Consider the following 19696-nt stretch of genomic DNA (forward strand, 5'->3'; position numbering starts at 1 on the left):
TTTTTTTTTTTTTTTTAAAGCACAGCTCGATGTGTTTACCTCTTTGAAACAAGGGCATGGATTGCGAATTTGATCGAGCATCGCCCACTTAGCAGTGGCCTGACAAATGTTCGCGTTGTACTCTTGACTAGATTGAGCTCCGTTCGTCGTACCTCGTGACCGTTCGTATCCTGGTTCGTTGAAATAAGGCTCTGATACCAAGATCAGCGATTGTATCGATACTAAGACCTGTTTTGATCAAAGATCGAACATGTTCAATTGGTGATATTTAACGTGCATATTTCTCAACTATGCCTCGTTAACGTTAACACCTACCTGTAGGAAACTACTAGTGTGTGCATTCCACTTTTCCTCAGGACGTCCGTGCCATGTATTCAATACGCTCAAGCAGACTTTTCCATCGTTGTACAAATTTGGATTGAATCGGACTGTATGACGACCAGTAGTTTCTAAATTTATTAACATTGGACTATTTGGATAGTCCGGAGGAAAATACACGTCAAACTCGAAGCATCCGTTCGCGTACGGTGTGTCTGCTGGCCCTGTTATGAGTACCTGAACAGTGGAGTTTAACGTTAATACCAGAAACGAAGCACATTTCGTTCTTTTAATTACTTGTCCCGTGCGATGTACCTTCATTACGTCTAGCCTATCCGCATCACACCTAACGAAAACGCTGCTGCTGTAGGACAAGGGTAACGCCGTGGACAGCGTGACAGCTTCCTGTGCTAGTCTCTTGACCCTTGTGGGATGACTTCTTTCTCCAGCTGCCCTCATATTGGACTCAAAATGATACGAAACAGCGAACTTGTATCCACCGCCAGCTTCTGGATTCTCGGTAATCATTTCATACGTATCAAATTGTAAATTTTTCATAACTTCTATGTATCGTTGTTCGATGGAACGCAGAGGTAACTCTGGAGCCGTAGGACTAGGACCAGGTAGATCTTCCTCCATTCCAGACAATCTGGAGGTAGCATTTTGCACTATAGTAGCACTTTCTTGAATGTCAGGAATCAACGTTGCTAAACCTTCGTCCTGCTCTGTGTCATCTGGATATTTGAACAGCGTCTTTGATTTGTTACTCCTGGTACGATTGATCTTGTGAACATACGTGTCGACGCAAACCTTCATACTAGATAAAAGCGACACGACCGACGATTCACCGGATTTTATGCCGCCTCTGGGTAACAGAAGCGGAGCCAATTGATTTGAGAGAGCCATAGCTCTGAGCAATTGCAACACCGCCCGATACAGAGGAATATGCCTCGCCATGTCCAACACTGAGTCATTTCTCAAATACGAAGACAAGGCTGGCAGTAGACACGATCGAGCAAGTAGATCTGGGAAAGAGATTGGCAGTTCTCTTTGCGTCTGTCCACCGGAACCAATGTAGCTCGCTAACACTTGCAATAATACTGTAACGTGTTCTTCTTCGGATCTCTGACGCATCAGAGCTTGCTCGACGTTCCACGCCTGCTGGGTGGAACCAGTGCCGAATCCAGTACCCTTTGCCCAGTACAAATGCGAATTATCATCGCTACGACCTGCGTCGCCCTGAATACCGGCCAATTTTGGCTCGGTGTTCTCGTTCTGATTCGTCTGATGCGTGAATACGGCCAGACAATTCAGTAACAAAAGCATGGCACCGACTTCGATGGTCGTTTTGCGAAGAAGAAGGCCATCATCGGTGGTCGCAGGCGTAGCATCGAGTAATTGCTTCAAAACTTGGAATGGCAAGGTTGGTAGCACCGCAGCCAGCGGTGATGTTAAAAGATCTCCGCCTTCACCGTCGTCTGAGACGCCTAAAGCAAGACGTAACAAACACTGTGCGCGTTTTCGATCTCTTAGCAACACTTCCGCGTATCCAGGTAGCCTGAGGAACAGACCAAAGGCAGCAAGGGAGTGCGGCGGTACGTAAGGAGACGGAGACGATGTCTGCGGCGAACAATTGCTTCCACCTTCTTCTACAACCTCGCAAGCGTCGCCGTTGATTTCTAGCTTCACCCACTCTTCCTCGTACGTTTGCTCCGGTGAAGGCAACGTAGCAGATGGTGGTTTGGAATCTGGGTACACTAGTGGTAAATGCCGGGCTAGCACTGCCAAGCCACCGCCGGCACTGAACACGCCTAATGAACTTTCTATGCTTCTGTAATTTAGTAACTCGCTGTCGTTTTGTTTCGTTATATCCTCTGAAAAATGGATGAATAAATCTCATCAATATATATCTACATCTCCTAGATTTAATATCGCGTGCTTTTGTTCAATAATATACCTTTCGAATCTTTATTACGCTGACGTAATATAAGATGCAAACAAGGTTCCGATAGGGATATACCGCTATCTTCAGCAATAGCTAACAGCTGAGCAATGGTCAATTGTGGTGGTAAGGGAGTATTTGGACGTGATGAATGTATCAAATACTGTTGATTCGTAGAATTGGTAGAACTCTGCTGAACGTTATCGCTTGATGTTTTGCTCGTACTCGCCGCGCCGTCTACTAATACAGAATTGCAAACAGATTGATTCTATTGCACTTGCATAACATATAGCATGCGATATAACGCAATGTTAGTAACTCACCAGAATTAGTTCGCGACTTTCTAACGACGGGACCACGAGCTTGCGATCTATTAGACGCTTCTTTAGCCCTTTTATCTTTTGCTGTATTTCCCGCAGCTACGCTAAGAGTATCTACTATAAAGGCCATACCAGACTCCCAAAGCTCTCTGGACCGATTATTAGTCGATCCAGTTTCGCTACCTTTATACGTATTCGGCAACAAGAGAAAAAGCCAAGTACCTTTATGTAAACACAGATATGTGAACGCATATTACAATTGTATCGTGCATAGGATTATTACTAGATCAACTAAAAAGATACACTTACCAGATACTTGCTGCAATATATCCGCCACGGTTGATTGCGTAGACATGTACAATAATTGATGGTAATGACCAAGTGGATGAGCTGGATGTGGCGGCATAGACAGCATACTATAGTTGGCCACTGTATTTGAAACTTTCATAGGTGCATCAGAAGTTACGGATACTAATACTTTTTCACCTTCCAGTAATAATTGCAATATCAATCGTCTTGTGAAACCCGAAATACCATGAAGATAACGCATATCTGCTGCAAAGAATATTGTACATAGCACATAAAGTAGAAAAATCTTGATTAAAATATATAAACTCTCGTCTTACTGGAAGTTGTTCGTTGTTGAGAAATAACATCGGTCAATAATTCAGCTAATAACCTCTGGTTCTCGAGATGGCACCAACAACACCTAGATAAAAATTTAATCATCGCGCTCTCTAGTGACGCATACGAAGTGCCTGTTTTTGAACACCTGTAAAATATAAAACAGATTCTTCAGCAACTAAGATTCATTCCATACTTGTAAAGTGACAAAAACATTCGTATAATTCTCCACCTTAAAGAAGACAAAGATGGATTTTCTATAGGTCGATTGCTAAGAAGGGAAAGGAGGGCCAACCAGAAACCACGTCCTTCTTTTCCAAGCCAATCGCGCATTCTACCTTCTGAGCACACAAGTGTTAAAAATTCCAACACTATCGCTATACTTTCTGGCTCCGTCATACATAATCCACCTAAACAATGATCGTTAAAATGTTTTCAATTCTACAAAAGCTGCCAATCTTTGAAGCACATGCTCACCAAAGTGAATATCACTTGTTTCCATGGATGTTTCACCAGCTTTATCGTTGTCTGTTAAACCTCCCATACTGGTACTCTGATAACTCTCCTCCGTGGACATTCTTCTACTTTGCGGTTGCTCTCGTCGTGTATTTTCCAAATTACAAAAATCTGCATAGAGAAATTTGATTCTTCAGAAATATACATCTTTCTAGGGAAATTGCTTCACAGGGCAACCTTACTTACCGGTAATTAACACCGTCAACAAAGTAGGAAGTCCGGAATCAATAAGTTGCTGAATACCTGGTGGAGACCGAGCGGCCGCAGCTACCGTAAGCAACTGCCCTTCTGTTAAATTTAATCGCTTGTACTCTGATAGCACGTAACGACAGTACCATTCTTCGCCATTGAATTCACTCTTTTTGTCGTCTGTTTGTCCTTCCCTTTCTTTACGATCATCCGATATAGATGCAGAATGATCCGTCGCCATATTGGGTACCAAGATTTGTACTCGTTGAAGAAGTAAAGGGAACAATGTAGGTCTAACGTAGCAAAATGCACAAAGGGCAGAATCAATTGCCTGCTTCAAAGCTGACCCAGTTCCCAAAGTTAAGGTCCACTGATATAGAGCACTATTAAAAACGTGTATTATATTAAAAATTCATTAATATTTAAAAAAAAAAAGAAGATATAATACGAAAGAAAATTGGCGTACTTAAAAAGTTCATCGGTTAATAAGGCTTGCAAATCATAATTAAGGTTTTGTTGTTGGTGGGCTTCCCAGATAATGGAAGACACACAATGAATATATACAGCAGGTGGATTAATAGCGTTAGGACCATTACGGCGCCGAGCAATTCCATTCACGGCAGATGCATGGAGCCATGAAAGCACCGCGGTCATACGAGCTTCCGTGCAAGAATCTTGAATGGAGCATAGCTGTTGAAGCAGTTCAACAACCAATTGAACAGTCGATGTTTCTTGCGTAGTTGCGGCACCTACGAAATATCAACAAGATTTTCATTCATTATGCGTTTCGAAAGATATCGTTGCAAAAAGAAATAGAAACGATTCCCAACAAAAGCGGTACCTTGGAAGAAAGAAGTAGACCTGTTGTTGAGTAAGAGACCAATGAGACGAAGTCCAAGTTCTTGAGAATGTAAGCCTAATTGCAACAGAACCCTTTCCAGATTGGGAGTAAAAAGAGACGGTGCTGGGAGTAATAGAAGATTACAACATGCCTCAACCAGTCCTTCAACTGAAGCGGCAGAATTAAGCACCTTAACAGCGAGATTGCTGTTCAATGTGCTCACGGATAGACACTGATGCAGTAATCGCAACCAACCCAAGCTGGACAAATATATCATAACAGTTGTGTGTTGAATACTCAGAGCCGTAGAGGTTCACTTCACAGTGAATGCAATTGAAAACTATACCAATAAATGTGCTATTTAGGATCCATAAATAGAATTACCTTGTTTTAGTAAGTTGTTCTTCATCTATCGTATCATGACTGCTTTTTATTTCGCCAAATGCTGTTGTACCTAATAACTTGATCTGGCTTAAACTTATGCTTATTGAATCGCGAGGTTTGTACAGTCGCACAAGTACAGATGTTGCCACTTCTGGTTGAGATAAAGTGATACGTATAAATGTCAAGCCTGCCGTTGGCATTGGTGGACAAACAGGTGTTAGGGGACTATTGCTTTCTCTCGAAACTTCAATAGCTACAGCTGACGGACACGCTGGAAAGTATTAACACAAAATACGTTACGTATAACATCCATTATTCGCCAAATGTTACTAATATTCAAATATTTATCGGTATATCTTACTAGCTAAAGCCGTAAGATGTGGTTGCAACTCTACTTTTCTTAATAATATAGCACAAGGTAAAGTGATCGTAAGATCAACCCATGCTTCGTCAGGATAACAATGATACAACCACGCAGCTGTCCTAGCTCGTTTGTGAGGTGTAGAATTTTGTATGAGAACATCTGCTGATTGCGCTGTAGGATTTAACCAAGATATTGTTCCCAAAGGGGCAAAATTTAGTAATCCATCCTCGTAAGACTCTAACGTATTCATGGACTTTTTACTACTTGAGGAAGCCACTGGTATAACGTTAGGAGCATTCGAAAGATGTTCCATTACCAACGCAATTACACCAGGTGAAGCAGAGTTCGCATTGCCACTGTTACTTGATTTCACTAAGTTTTCACAAAGTACTTTTACACCACCCATCGCCGTGAACATTGCCAGTGATACTTCGTTGTCTAGAACCCTTAAGATGTACCAAAGGAGGGGCTCAGACAGTTGCATAACATCCAGTTGATGATCCAATTCTCTTTGTCCACAAGCTGCAAAAAGATGTATAGATGTATCTAATCAAATAAATACTTCGGACGTTAGAAAATAATTATTGCTAGAATAAATGATCCTTACAAGAAGAAAGATATTGATGAAGCGGATTGAGGACTAAAGTGCGATTGCTTGCTTTTTTAGTAAGAGTGGTCAAAAGTTGAAATGTGGCGTCCGGTATCGAAGCAGGATCACCAAGTTCAGTCGTTGTTCCTGCTCCAGCACTCTCGCCTAATAGCATAGCTAAAGATGAGCCAGTGCTTCGGCCAAGAGCTCCTAGCAATCGCATCATAGTAGGTTCGTGTTGCAAAACTAAAAATTATAAATGTTTCAATGATTAATATTTGTTTAAAAAAGCATTATTACACTTGTATACGTACCAGTGTCCGCCACACATCGTACACGAGGTTTATTAGACGTACATTGTTGTAAACGGGATGAAGATTGTTGTTCTGCAACTTTACTTTCATCCGTTTGTGAAATATTTACCTTCATTTGAGTATCATTCATATCAGCTACTGTATCGAGATTTGTCTCAGAAAGATCGATTCTCATTGTGCTGTCGAATCGACCAGCGCAAGTCTGTATGCATAAAACATTGAAATGTAAGATCAAATTACAAATTGAGTTGACTCAATAATATATACCTCTGGTAAAGGAGTTTGAATAAGTCGGCATACTAATTTAATTAGAGCTACGACTAAAGTATCCCAGGAAGCTGGCCGACCTTGTCTTGTATCTCCACCAAATACGCAAGCAAATAAACCACCAAATCCACCAGATGAATTTGCTGAATCAACGCTACCGCCGCACTGAGCTCCTACTGAAGGAAAAAGAATTGTATTATGCAGTTCTACGACACAACGCGTTGTAATAATTCACAAAATTACCTCCAGAACCTCTAACGTAAGTGGAAACTAATACTCCGACACATTCCGTTATACTCATTGCAGTCCCTAAGTCGGTATTGGTAAAATTCAAATTTGTCAATGATGTTATAAGTTTGTACTGTGCGTCTAAAGGTCCTCTTCTTGCGGAAAGAGCTCCGCCAGGTTGTACAAGTTGATATATCACCCATAGTAAAAGTTCCTTTAACGCATTTCCCAAAGAGCTACCAGGAGTATTTACATCGCATCTCATCTTCAATCTAACTAGAAAATCTTGTAGCGCTTGACAAACAGTAGGTCCAGCCTACGAATTAAAATACTGACGTAGTTTGTTATAAAAATTTAATACCTTAAGAAACTTACAAACATACCATAATGTATTGCTTATCCATAGCATTAACATTTAATCCGCTACCCGAAAGTAAACGCAAAAGCATAGGACCCATATTGCGTTCCTTTACAATACACCCAGCCATACCACCCAAAAGACCATCTAATGGTTGTCTACTGTTTGCAGCTTCTGCAGAATCTGCCAGTAATGGTTGATTACTTGCTAAAGTCAAACATTGTAGAGCAAGACACCAAGCTCGCAAAGAAACTCCTGGATGCCTACAAATTAATTTTTGCTTTTAATTTTCATTTTCATTGATAAAATGAAAAATATAGAATTTTCTATTCACCAGGATAATGCAGATATAAGGTTTGAAATAGCTGTTGAACTCAATGGAATAACAGGTGACAATGAAGGATCAAACTGATTTGATGAACTAGACTGTTCCGAAGAAGCATCTAAATTCAGTGTCAACCAAAGCTGGAGAATAAGTTCTAGATTTGTTCCCGCATTCTGTTGCAAAGTGGAAACAGTTTTTAATATACTCTAAATTCATGAGAAAAATTGTATAGATAATAGTGGTTTTATTTAATAGATGCTATTCACCTGTAAATATAATTCTGTGAATATTTTGTCAAAACATAATGTTAACATTATTAAGCTGAAAGTAGTCGCGTGGGGTGAGCTCCAAACATCTTGACTTCTTTCGTTCCAACTAGTTTCAGGTTTCGATGTCGATGGTTGCGGATATCGATTTGTCTCTGATGGGACCTACGGCACAAAAATTGAAGATAAATTTTATCCATATTATGCTTACGGTAAAATTATCAACTCACATGTATTGTGGTACTTATGCTATATGGTAAATTAAACATGCTGAACATGGGCAATATCCTCAGTGATATCTCTATTCCCATTTCCACTCCGTATTCTAATCTTGCATCCATTGCCAAAGAAATACTATAAGAATGTATAATTAATTTAATGCTTGATGCAATTAAGTTTCCTTCAGGTTTTTATATTTATTATACATGACATCATACCCTAGCATGCCCAGATTCTTAGGTAATGGATGGCCTTTCTTCAACATATTTCTACCACGTTCTAAAATATCGTCTAAGAAATCTTCTAGTTCACTGTCATCAGATTCCAAAAGAGATGGTAAAAATCCATTAGACTTTGATGTTGAAGCTGTTGCCGATGGTACCACTATACTATCTTGAGCATCTTCTTCTCCTTCACCTTCTGCAAATCCTTCATCATTACCAAGTGGAACAGCAGTACTGCTTGTTTCAGCAACACTGGCGTATTCTTCTTCCGGTGTTCGACTCTTCTCCGTAACAAGTGATTCAAAATTTTCTTCCGAAGGACTTCCTTCATGAGTGGAACACGTTTTTGAAAGTAATTTTCCGCCTACAGTAGTAGACGATTGTTAAAGGATTGAAAAAAAATATTTACAAACGTAATAAATATCACAACTAAACTTTATAATGATAATATAATAAGACATATTTTGTACCTTGTAATAAATCCTGCAACAGGCACGAGACCGCATGCGAAGACCATGCAGCATCAGAGGTACCCGTTGCCAATCTGACTAATTTTAAGAGCTGTTCTTCGTTCAGAAGCTCGCACAAGCTAATTGCAGGACGTGTAGATATCACTAGCCTAGCGACTACCTATATGGCACACGATACAACAGTTCAAAAAGTTTCCTGACAAAAGCATGAACCTAAAGCTATTGTATATTAAAAATCATTAAGTATATCTACAAGCTAATAACCTTTTAATCATAAATCGATATCGTAGTACTAAGCATTTATACAGATAGGGTATTTTTCCATAAATAGACAATATATAACAAAAGATTTATGTTACTTTTTACATTAGAAAACGATAAACACCAACAGATACATATAATATTTTTGAATTGAATTGCATACCTTGCAAGCTAATAGGAACATATCCACATTAGAAGAATTATGCAAAATTAGAGCGATAAGCCCACGTGCTACTGGCAAAACATGTTGATGTGACAAGTTGGATATGTATTCAACCTCCAGATCCGGTGCTTCTGATTTGCTTGAACTTATACGTAATACAAAATATCATAAAATGTTGAACATTAAGTAATGTCGCGTAAATTTTAATTACTAACTTATTACTAACCTTGTGTTTGCCTGCGATTGAGAACCTCGTGAAGTGTGACTCGCGTCAGTTTTACGAACACTGAGAATATCTTTGAAATGTTTTGCAGAATTTTGTTTCAATGTCTTTTTGAAAAATCGCTCCCCCGTTTTTAAGAATGCTTCCATTTTATTTGCATACGACGAAGCCGTATGCGAAGGAATATTAACCCAGCTCTAGAAAATCCATGCAACTTAATAATGTTCCTTACTGTTTCCCATATTTACTACTGCAAAAGTACAACAAAGATAATTTTATACCTGTGATGACGTTTGAAATATTCTCTGTGCCTGCTGCAACTCTTGAAGCTTTTGTTTGTGATGCATTATATGCTTCTGTAATTTTTTGTGGAAACTACAAGAAGCTGTAGAACGACTGGCACTCCCGTATTTTCTTTGCATCGCAGATTCTCCTTGAATAAACTCCCAACGAGATAATAAACCTTTCAGAAGTATTTTCATGAATATTAGACTTTCCAGTATCATTACTTCTATCATTTCGAAAAATATGTATGTATGTGGTACCTTGTTCTATATTCTTTTCATTATTCCCTTCTAAACAAGAAGGCAGGGTAGCTACAGTATCTAAACACACTGACAAGAAAAGAAGTACCCATCCAATAAGTGTTAGATCTAAATTATTGGATTGATCAGATGTTTGGGCGCTTGATAGTGGTGCCAATAATTTGCCTAACGTGCGAACCATCGCGTCTATCACAGAAGATCTGTTTACTCCAGCAATTAATGATTTACGCCCAAGGAGCGTTAGTAATATAAATACTCTAGAAATAAAAAATTAGAAATTAAAAACTCGTTTGAAGTAGTTCTAAATTTTGTTGAAAAATTTATACCATACCTGTCTTGTGGAAATATGTGCGTAGACGACGACGAATAGAGATTAGTTAAAACGTTAGACAAGAAATTACCCCACCAAGGTTGATGTCCGGCCATACGTGTTAAAAGTGCAACAGCTTGCAATTGTAAACGTGGCGCTGGTGTAACGACACAAATCGAATGGAAAAATTTTTCACAAACGGTTGGTGTGAAAACATTGAATATCGTTAATGGTACCTAAAAAGTAAAAAACATGCACAAAATCATAATGAACCGTAATAAAAACCTGAACAGTTAAAACCTGAGAAACGTACTCTGGGTATGTGACCAATTTCATATACCGCCAATAAAAGAATATCGAGTAAAGTTTCTCCGAGAGCTCGTAATTTATCGGTAGGTGCATTTGCTAATGACGTTGTTGGTATTGTTTGAGAACCTTTCCACGATTCTAATCTTCTCCATACACCACGCACAACATTTAATTGATGTTGAAACATTATGCATTCCTGTAAAATACAACATTATTGTACCTTTTTTGCACAAGGAACAACGAACGCTTTACATTAAATCAGTTTCTTTCACTTACTTGATAAGTAGCCAATATTTTTGCAGATGGTTGTTCTTTATTTTCATTCGATATTTTACTAAAAGAAAGGTAATGCTGCATGTGCATTACATTAGTAGTTTCTGAACACAATAATGGGTCCAATAGGCTTTTCAATTTTTCAGTAGCTAGGCTAAATCTAAAAAAAATAATTATAAAGTAATATAAACTGTAAAATATACTAAATATAATCAATACAGCTTATACTTCCTAAGAAATATACTACTAGTACCTGCACTGTACATCTTCCGCAAGAGCTGACAAAATATTGCATTGTGTATTAATGGTTGCTTGTACAGTAGAATTTAAAGTGCTGTCAAAGACTGATGAACTACTATTTACTTCTGCGTAATCTTCTCCAGGTAAAATCATCATATGTCCATAAAAAATTCCTAATGGAATTTTACACATAGTAGGAGACATTCCATACCGACCTATGATCGTAATCTAAAAGCAACAAAGTAGTGTTTTATTACTATACAAAATATTTACTAAAGAATTATAATAAAAAATATACCAATAAGTACCTTTAAATATCTACACACAGGTGGTGGTTGCAAATCACATACAACCAACGATCTATTTCCAATATCACCGGCGACAATGAGTCGCGTACCATCAACTTCCTCTCTTTTTGTCCAGATATCTATGCACAATGATGCTAAGTCACTGCAGCAAGGAATAATCAAGTCCGTGAGTAATACAGGTGATCCAAAATCGAGAATGACAAAACGGCGTGCACCAGAATGCATTCGATCGACCACCAATGCTTGTTGAGGTGGCCAACATAGCAATCTTGCCCAAGGAAATGTAACATCTTTTCGCTGTAATATATACACATAATTCGTGTTACTTCTTTAACGACATTCACCATATTAGTACGAATTAAAACATCTACTTTACTTCTATTTTATTATGAAATGGATCATAGTCATTCAAACAAATACGAGAAAATACGAAAATAAATCGTTTAATTCTACAAAACAATACTTTAAAATTGAATATTTCCAAATATAGACTTTTGGAATTTGGGTAAAGTCAGTCTTCTTCTACAGATCTGTATAATTTCATAGTAATAGTCAGTTTTTTATACAAATTCTTACTAAACTATTACCCAATATTTCACATTATAAAAAATATATATGTCACACCATTGTGTGTAACATTAAAAGCATTAAATAGAAATAAAATCTACATATTTCATTATTTGAATCAATCAAGGAAGACAATATATGAAATAAAATTGAAACAATATTATGCAAAATTAAATCATGTAAGTATAGGCAGCTTGGTACAGTTGAAGTATGTGTTCGTGCATTGGATTTAAAATAAATCATTCAATACAATAAAACCTTTGTAACTGGATAACTTTTCTATCACACCTATGTTTGATAAATCTTATAGATAATTTATGTAGCAAAATGTGCAATATGAGAAAACGATATTGAAATGACACTGATGTTAAATGCATGGAATCCTAAAGCTGTCATGCAATTTACAATTTGCGTATCTAGCTTTATACCCGGAACATTAACGAAATTATACGTAAACTCAGTAATAAACAGCATATTAATAAAGCTATAAAACTTTACGGTAACAACTGGAAATCGTCGAACTGAGAAACAAAAAGAAAAAAGTGCAACTTCTTATCTATATAATCTACCTTTTTAGGATTGTTGCCTTCAACTTTGTTTACAGTAGTATTGATATTTTGTACAGACGATTTTTCTTTCGTTACAGTAGAACTTAATATATGTGAATTAGGCATATCACTTTGTGCATTATGCCATGTCTGATTGTTCACAGACATATCGTTAGCTTCGTCACAGTCTGATTGATCATCAGGTGTGAATAACAGTTGTGGAGCTGGCTTCTTTAACATTCTTCCTGTACATAGACTAAGTAGATCGCTTAACATAGGAGTTGGTTTAGATCCTAGCAATCCAGCACCCAAGTTCTACAATGTATAATGATTTCTATCTGGATTATGTTTCTTCTATTTGAAAAAACATCTATACCATTTACATTTTAATGTGCAATGCTAAATAATTGTAACAGCTTTCAGTGTTTTGATTAAAAAAACATAAATTGTTCAACTGCCTATCTTATTTTACCGTGGTGCTTTATAAATAACGATATTCTTTGGTTTTTGCCAATGTGAGTATTGTCATGTTTACATCAAATTAAAAATAATTTCATGTTTCGTGAAATCGTTTAGATTACAAGTCTAACAGAAAAAGGAAAACAAAAAGGATGAAGGAAATTGTCGATACACTAACATGAAAAAAAGAAGTGATTCACGATAACTTACGTAAGTCTGATGAATGGTTTTGATGTCAGATACGCCGTTGTTGTTCGTAGCAGTATTATCATAAAGAGCAGCTCCAACATTATTCGTACTCGTACACGGATCAATTTTTTCCATTTTTGTACCGTCGGAAGCAGCGAGACAAGTAAAGTGAAGAGGTTCAACCTGTATTTCCACAATTTTTATCAATTTCATAATATCCACAGTTAATTTTATAAAATTACTGTTCATATATTAAGATTCTTTATAAAGTACCTCTAGTAGTCCTTTCATATTGTGATTAGCACATAAAGCCTTTAACTTGCTAGACACCACAAATTCACTAGCTGGATGTGTAGGCAGTGTAAGTAGGTCCCTCAAATCAATAGCATCCTGAGAATACATGGAACTTGATGAAGCAATTGACGGTCCCGTTTGTTCATTAGCTGCAGCTGACACATATGTGGGATGTATCGGACTGTACTTCGGGGGCATCGGCGATTCTAAGTCGAAAAGTTCGGTCTCAAATGGAGAATTATATAATCCAAATCTGTAAAAAATTCATAAATTCCATTCGTATGATATTGCAAAACTATGATAAAATATGTATACTGAGAAATTTAATTTTACCTCGTAGCGAGTAATAAATGATAAGGGTTTACTCGATCGGATATTTCAGCAGCAATTTGTTGTATTAGAGAAATACATTGTCGAGCAATGCTGTGATTTCTATCTCGCACTAACATTCTATTAATTAATAATCGTAACCATCGCAATGAGCCAGCCCATTCGATCTCCACTATCGATGGTAACAACGATGCCAAAACAGATACCAAAGCTTCGTCGAAAGAATGAGATGGAGGATCATCTAAATTATAAAAATCACTGAAACCAATTTATAGTATTATAGAACTGGTTCCACATTTTATATTATTTATTCATATATTGCTGCATCATTAACTTACATGTTGCAAAGCATAATTAATTTTATACACTTGTGCGCTATACTTCGACCAGCATGCAAAAGGCAAGTTCTTAATAAACTAGATAGCCGTGCTTGCACTGAACGAATTGTTTCCAACTGAAAAGTTTTTATTTCGGCATTGTTTTGACTGCTACGTAGCCTCGTTAGTCTAATAGAGGCTATCCATACAAGAATATCTAATGCAAGTGATTGTGCAATGGGAGACCTATAATATTCAGATATACTATAACGTATTTCCGTATAATAAATATGAAGTAGTTGTGTTTATAACTGTTATAAAACTTGTTCTTACTTGTCAGATGTCTCCAAACAAGCTACACTTAGCAAATTGTCAAAACAACTATGAGACTCTAACATCGCACATCGTTGTGCTTTTTCATTTGGTATGTTAGTTGGATATACCGTCCGAACAGTAATTGATATTTCAAAAATGCAATCGCAACCTAAATAAAAATCATTGGAAAGAAGAATGAACAATATAAATTGCAAATCATATAGAATGAAATAGTAGTTACTATTATATTTACCAATGTAACCATCCAATTTCTTACTATTTGCACCTATTTGCGATTCTACAAATCGACGTACCTCGACTATTCGTAACTTTTTAGATGTAGGAGGTTTGTTGTCTGATGAATTCGTTTTCGATTTTGACGTTGTCTAAAAGCAAGGAAATAACATTTATAATACCGTACTTCTTTTATATTTAAGTTTCGACACGCATTTTAATTAGATACTCACGCTATCTTTCGTAGGGTCAATTAGAGCCTTAATATGAACAAGAAGCGTTCTAGCTTTAGATCGAAACAGTTTTGGACTAGTCAGTGTAATACAACCAGATCGCCAAGACAAGTCTAAACTGTGATGTAAATCGATCGGTCCACATAAAATTTCTGTATCATGTTGCCGTTGAAACTCTTCTGTGATTACAGGATTTTCTCCCTTCTGCTCACTACCAATATTAAAATCTATTCTTTCATCCACAGGAGTTAATAAAGGCTCGTGATATCCAATCCTATTCATATTCTGTTTTAGTAGAGTAATTTGAATTGCTGGTAATTCTTGACAAATTGGATGCAAACTATATCGAACATCCACATGACCAACATTTCCTGCTGTACTTCGAGGAAGAGTCAATTCAAATATGTGTTCATCCCAAGTGGTCCTACATTTTAAATTCAATGTAATCAAGAAAAAGGAGACAAAATAAAATCTATATTTCCTAAAATACTAATATGTACCGTTCATTATGTAAACGCCACGTTCGAGTATGATGCTGATCTTCTGATTGATGAAAATGTTGGGGATGACGACGCTGTTTTTGAGCTTGCATCATTTCATTCCAACAAGGGGGAACGGTAGCACCGTATGCAGGAGAATAATGATCGAATCGTGTCAACTCATACAGAGCACGTAAATCCGAATATGAAAAATTTAATTTGTGCGCAATTAACTGATCTCTGGAAAAATATAACATTTGATATGCCATTATTTTAAAACGTTTTATTTATTCCATTATTTCAATTTTATTTGTTATCTTACTGAAAAGTGTTTGATGTTGATGTGCTAGGAATTATACTTTTATTACTGCTTTCTTCTGTTGACATCATATTAATATCTTCAGTATCTTCCTGTTCTTCTGCAGAATCTTCTTCATCTGTAGTAATAAAAAAGTGAAGTGCACCATCACTTGTACAAGCACACAATCTCTCTACACCTGAAAGAAATTATCATGTGTGAAACAAGAACTTAATCAAAATGTACACAAGAACCTAAACTTACTATTACAATAGGTTGCAGAAACAAACTTTTTCCCTTCTACTCTTGCTTCAGTAACAGTTTTTAATGTATTTAAATTTAATATTCTGATAACACCATCTTTGCATACTACAGCCACTTGTCCAACAGGTTCTGATGCACTTGAATTAGTAGTAGAACCCTTACTAGAATTTTCAAAAGATAGTGTACACTTATTGTTTTCTTGAAGAGGTAAAAATACATGCTCAACAGGTGCTTGATCTGCTGGTAGCTCTCGTTTTGCTACTGGTTCAGAAAACACCTTCACCACTTGCCCAGAAAAATCCAGAGCATATACAAGTAGTATAGTATTCACATTATTTGGATCATCATGTATTTTACCATTTATTAGTCTATCAGACTGTGTATCATTATGGTCCCAATACATGTAACCTTTTTGAGGGAAAAATTCACTATCTTCATCAATGTCCATCTGATTATTATTGGAAATCAATGTATCTGTGTTATCTGCTGTTGGACACATAGCAACATATAAATGTCTTCCATCCTTAGATGGCTCAATGTGTGTAATTTTAATAAAATCTGGGGCTTCAATAGGTAAAGTTTTTACAACAACTGGTTCAGTCTTTGTCATTTTCATAATATCCAAACTCTTCTTGTTCACAGTTGTCAAATCAGATGTTGATGCAAAGTGCTCTGGACCATTAATAGAATTAAAATTAGCATCAAATGAACTTGATGTTGGAGGTACTGTAATACCAATTGGATTTGAATAGATTCCATTGGAAGATGATGCAGTAAGAGTAGATGTTGGAAAAATACCATCGAAATGTGGCCCAACTACATCTGAATCTACATCTTCTATTACTGGAACTTCATAAAAAAATTTACTAACTAAAAATTCTTGGTATAAATTGTCTTGACGTTCTCCATTTGAACTAGCACTGGTTCCTGTTCCACACAATGTCTTTTTAGCCTTAGAGTCTTTAGTATTATCTTCTTTGATTGGTTGTGTTGTTGTAGTTTTATGATGAAAATCATAAAATACCAAATAGTGCAATCTTGATGGTGTATACTTATCACCTGCTACCTTCATTATATCTAAAGTATCACTGGCAGCACTATTTACACTGTTCATTGCACGAACAAGAGATGATGATGAAGCTAAATCTGTCGAAGCAGCCCACACATTTTCTAAAGTCCTTAACTGTGAAGGATTACTAACTGTCACAGTAACAGCACACACTACACATGGCCTGATTTTGAAGTCTGATGTCTCTTCAGGTAAGAGCATGGATTCAGACGTTTTTACTTCACTGTTTTGGGATTTGGGAGAGCCTACTACAGACACTGCTGTGACCTGTACTTTATGAGAAGTTGGATGCTTATATTCAGAAAGGGGGTCTGTTTCTGAATTAAGTGTCCTTAAATATGATGACAAATTTCTTGTAGAACCAAACTGAATAGAATCTTTGTTGTTTATTTCTTGGTCTATAGGAGCTACATAAAATGATACCTCCCTCTGTAAGAAATACATTACATGAAAGTGCTTTAATTGAAGTATCAATTAACATGTACTAGTAAATATTTACCTTTAATTGATTTGTTACATTCCATACATTAATAAAACCACCACTAGAAGCTGTAGCTACAAGACCACTGACATTTGTAGTACTGATCACATCTACAGTATCACCAACCTCCCTTGCAGGAGCAGTGGCAATAATAACTGAGAAAGGAACATTTTGTGTATATTCTCCTTTAACAAAGGGACATGCTGGAGAATGACGTTCATGTTCTGACCAAGGTTCATCTGTTGGTTCCCAACAAACTAAGCAGACATTGCACGTAAAGCACATTATCCTATCATCACCTGTCGTATTTGGTTGATGATAAAAACCAGCCTGAGCCATTTTATTGGGTAAAGCCCACCTACAGAACAACATAAATGTAATAAATTCATTAAGCTACTATCAAGTGAACAGTAATTGTCCAAATTTTATACTTGTAATTCATGTGTGGCCATTTTGAGAAGGTATCTCGACGTGTTGCCTCATTAAACATTAATGCTTTATCAGCAGGACCTCCTTCTAAAGGCAAGCCTGGCAATAGGCCATTTAATCGTTCATGAATGGCAGAAGCAATTGGCAATGCTGGGATATATTGGTTTAATCTTTTCAATTCCGTTACTAATCCTGAGCACACAAGTTTCAGAGAACCATGTGGCAATTCCAGGCATACCGTATTCCACTATAATGAATAAAATAAATTAATGTCAAAATAAATTTTTATATGCACTTTTTCTTTCTTCACTTACTTTTTGGGCTTTAATTCCCTTTTTCTGATTTGCTTCCACTATAAAAGTTTTATTTATTAATTCTTCTTTTACTTCTTGTATATGATCTACACCTGGTAGCTCTATGTACCGTAGACATTGATATAACAAAGTAGCTTCAGAAAACAGTAATTCTAATTTTATAATATCTTCACTTCTTGAAACAGGTGTTTGTAAAAGTGTGTCCAAAAGGAGTACTCCATTATAGTCACTACGTACTCCAATTCCTCTTCCATCCGTATATAGTACTTTATCTACACCATTTGATAAATATGTACCTTGAAGTTTCCCATTTAATTTTCCTATAAAGATGAAAATTGCTTCATTATGATATTTTAGTTCACTAATAGAAATTAAACAAATATAGTTTTTATATTCTAAACATATTAATAAATGCAATACAAAATGATAAAGACAATAATATATAAAAAAATAAATAAAAAATGCATTTTGAAAAATGTGTACTCTTAAAGACTATTATTAGCTAAAAATTAATACAGTCATACAAGAGCTAATCCGCTTTTTATACTGATTATCATTTAATAACAAATAATAAAAAACCATTATCATAAAAAACAAATACAGATGCAACACAATTATGGGTACAGTTTGAGAGAAACACTTAGGTGACTGTAAGAATTTGGCAACATCTTGACTAATAAAAACAAATTAAAACAAAAATTAATTAGCAATCAAAATTCATCATTTTATTAGGAAACAATCAGTTATCAGAAAAACTTTAGTCACGCCTGACGTTTTATACGCGTATACGACCTTGACCATGAGGTATGATTGAATATTACAAATAAATTATTTCCAAAATTTGTAATGTAATGACTTGTTATTGATACCAAATTCTTCTTCAGCAGACATAAATGAACGAAAATGCTTACCGGATAGAGAACTTTTTTGCAAAATTACTCCTGAGTTGACATCAAATACGTATACTTGCGCACTGCCAGTAGTAATTAGTAACACATTTAGATTAGCATGATAGATTATACTTTTACACTCAGTATCCACATTTAAATAGCCGTCTTCCTTCAATAACCACGGATCATCATCAGCCATTTTGCTCATACAGATTACAATTCTCAAAAAATTTGCCTAATGCGCGAACATCACAAGAAACATGGCGTACTCATCACCGCCATCTTTGAGTAGAACGTCAGCAAATCGTTGTGAAGCTAGTTAATAACTGTCAAACGATTAGTTCAATAACGATATATCGATACATCATCTTTTGCTTTTCAAATATTTTAAGTTCCCTTCAGCCTATATGGCAAGTAGAGTTGGGCAAGTATAGAAGGGAAATATGTGGTACTATTTTTAAGATATCTTGATTGAAAAATGAATTTATTCATGGTTTAATTTTTAAATATATTTTCATATAATTTCATATCGAAAATCTCACAATTTCGATGCTTATAAAACGCGCAACATTGTAATTGATACTGCTACTCTAGCA

At 36.3% G+C, this 19696-nt stretch overlaps 1 protein-coding gene across 1 annotated transcript in view; it reads right to left on the reverse strand.

Annotated features, from left to right (window-relative positions):
* The window catches only part of LOC108571190 (baculoviral IAP repeat-containing protein 6), a 20201-nt gene extending 893 nt beyond the window's left edge, over positions 1-19308 (reverse strand). Inside the window, exons 1-48 of the mRNA XM_017933182.1 lie at positions 19122-19308; positions 18211-18530; positions 17899-18143; positions 17486-17825; positions 15918-17415; positions 15678-15852; positions 15377-15595; positions 14877-15300; positions 14663-14795; positions 14428-14578; positions 14116-14340; positions 13781-14035; positions 13427-13700; positions 13175-13336; positions 12527-12820; positions 11391-11687; positions 11096-11310; positions 10846-11002; positions 10574-10765; positions 10282-10496; positions 9951-10207; positions 9687-9868; positions 9409-9602; positions 9183-9327; positions 8759-8918; positions 8283-8652; positions 8076-8199; positions 7846-8010; positions 7589-7752; positions 7280-7517; positions 6912-7212; positions 6669-6844; positions 6402-6603; positions 6106-6333; positions 5496-6020; positions 5135-5405; positions 4751-5010; positions 4376-4658; positions 3907-4292; positions 3682-3831; positions 3437-3614; positions 3207-3352; positions 2890-3132; positions 2584-2802; positions 2276-2497; positions 634-2192; positions 316-555; positions 24-228 (exon numbers count right to left, since the gene is read on the reverse strand). Coding sequence (XP_017788671.1) covers positions 24-228; positions 316-555; positions 634-2192; positions 2276-2497; positions 2584-2802; positions 2890-3132; positions 3207-3352; positions 3437-3614; positions 3682-3831; positions 3907-4292; positions 4376-4658; positions 4751-5010; positions 5135-5405; positions 5496-6020; positions 6106-6333; positions 6402-6603; positions 6669-6844; positions 6912-7212; positions 7280-7517; positions 7589-7752; positions 7846-8010; positions 8076-8199; positions 8283-8652; positions 8759-8918; positions 9183-9327; positions 9409-9602; positions 9687-9868; positions 9951-10207; positions 10282-10496; positions 10574-10765; positions 10846-11002; positions 11096-11310; positions 11391-11687; positions 12527-12820; positions 13175-13336; positions 13427-13700; positions 13781-14035; positions 14116-14340; positions 14428-14578; positions 14663-14795; positions 14877-15300; positions 15377-15595; positions 15678-15852; positions 15918-17415; positions 17486-17825; positions 17899-18143; positions 18211-18530; positions 19122-19308 — 13771 coding nt within the window. The remainder of the gene's footprint in view (positions 1-23; positions 229-315; positions 556-633; positions 2193-2275; positions 2498-2583; positions 2803-2889; positions 3133-3206; positions 3353-3436; positions 3615-3681; positions 3832-3906; positions 4293-4375; positions 4659-4750; positions 5011-5134; positions 5406-5495; positions 6021-6105; positions 6334-6401; positions 6604-6668; positions 6845-6911; positions 7213-7279; positions 7518-7588; positions 7753-7845; positions 8011-8075; positions 8200-8282; positions 8653-8758; positions 8919-9182; positions 9328-9408; positions 9603-9686; positions 9869-9950; positions 10208-10281; positions 10497-10573; positions 10766-10845; positions 11003-11095; positions 11311-11390; positions 11688-12526; positions 12821-13174; positions 13337-13426; positions 13701-13780; positions 14036-14115; positions 14341-14427; positions 14579-14662; positions 14796-14876; positions 15301-15376; positions 15596-15677; positions 15853-15917; positions 17416-17485; positions 17826-17898; positions 18144-18210; positions 18531-19121) is intronic.
* Between the last annotated feature and the right edge of the window lie 388 nt (positions 19309-19696).

This window comes from Habropoda laboriosa, unplaced genomic scaffold, assembly GCF_001263275.1.
Source record: "Habropoda laboriosa isolate 0110345459 unplaced genomic scaffold, ASM126327v1 scaffold119, whole genome shotgun sequence".
Taxonomy (NCBI): domain Eukaryota; kingdom Metazoa; phylum Arthropoda; class Insecta; order Hymenoptera; family Apidae; genus Habropoda; species Habropoda laboriosa.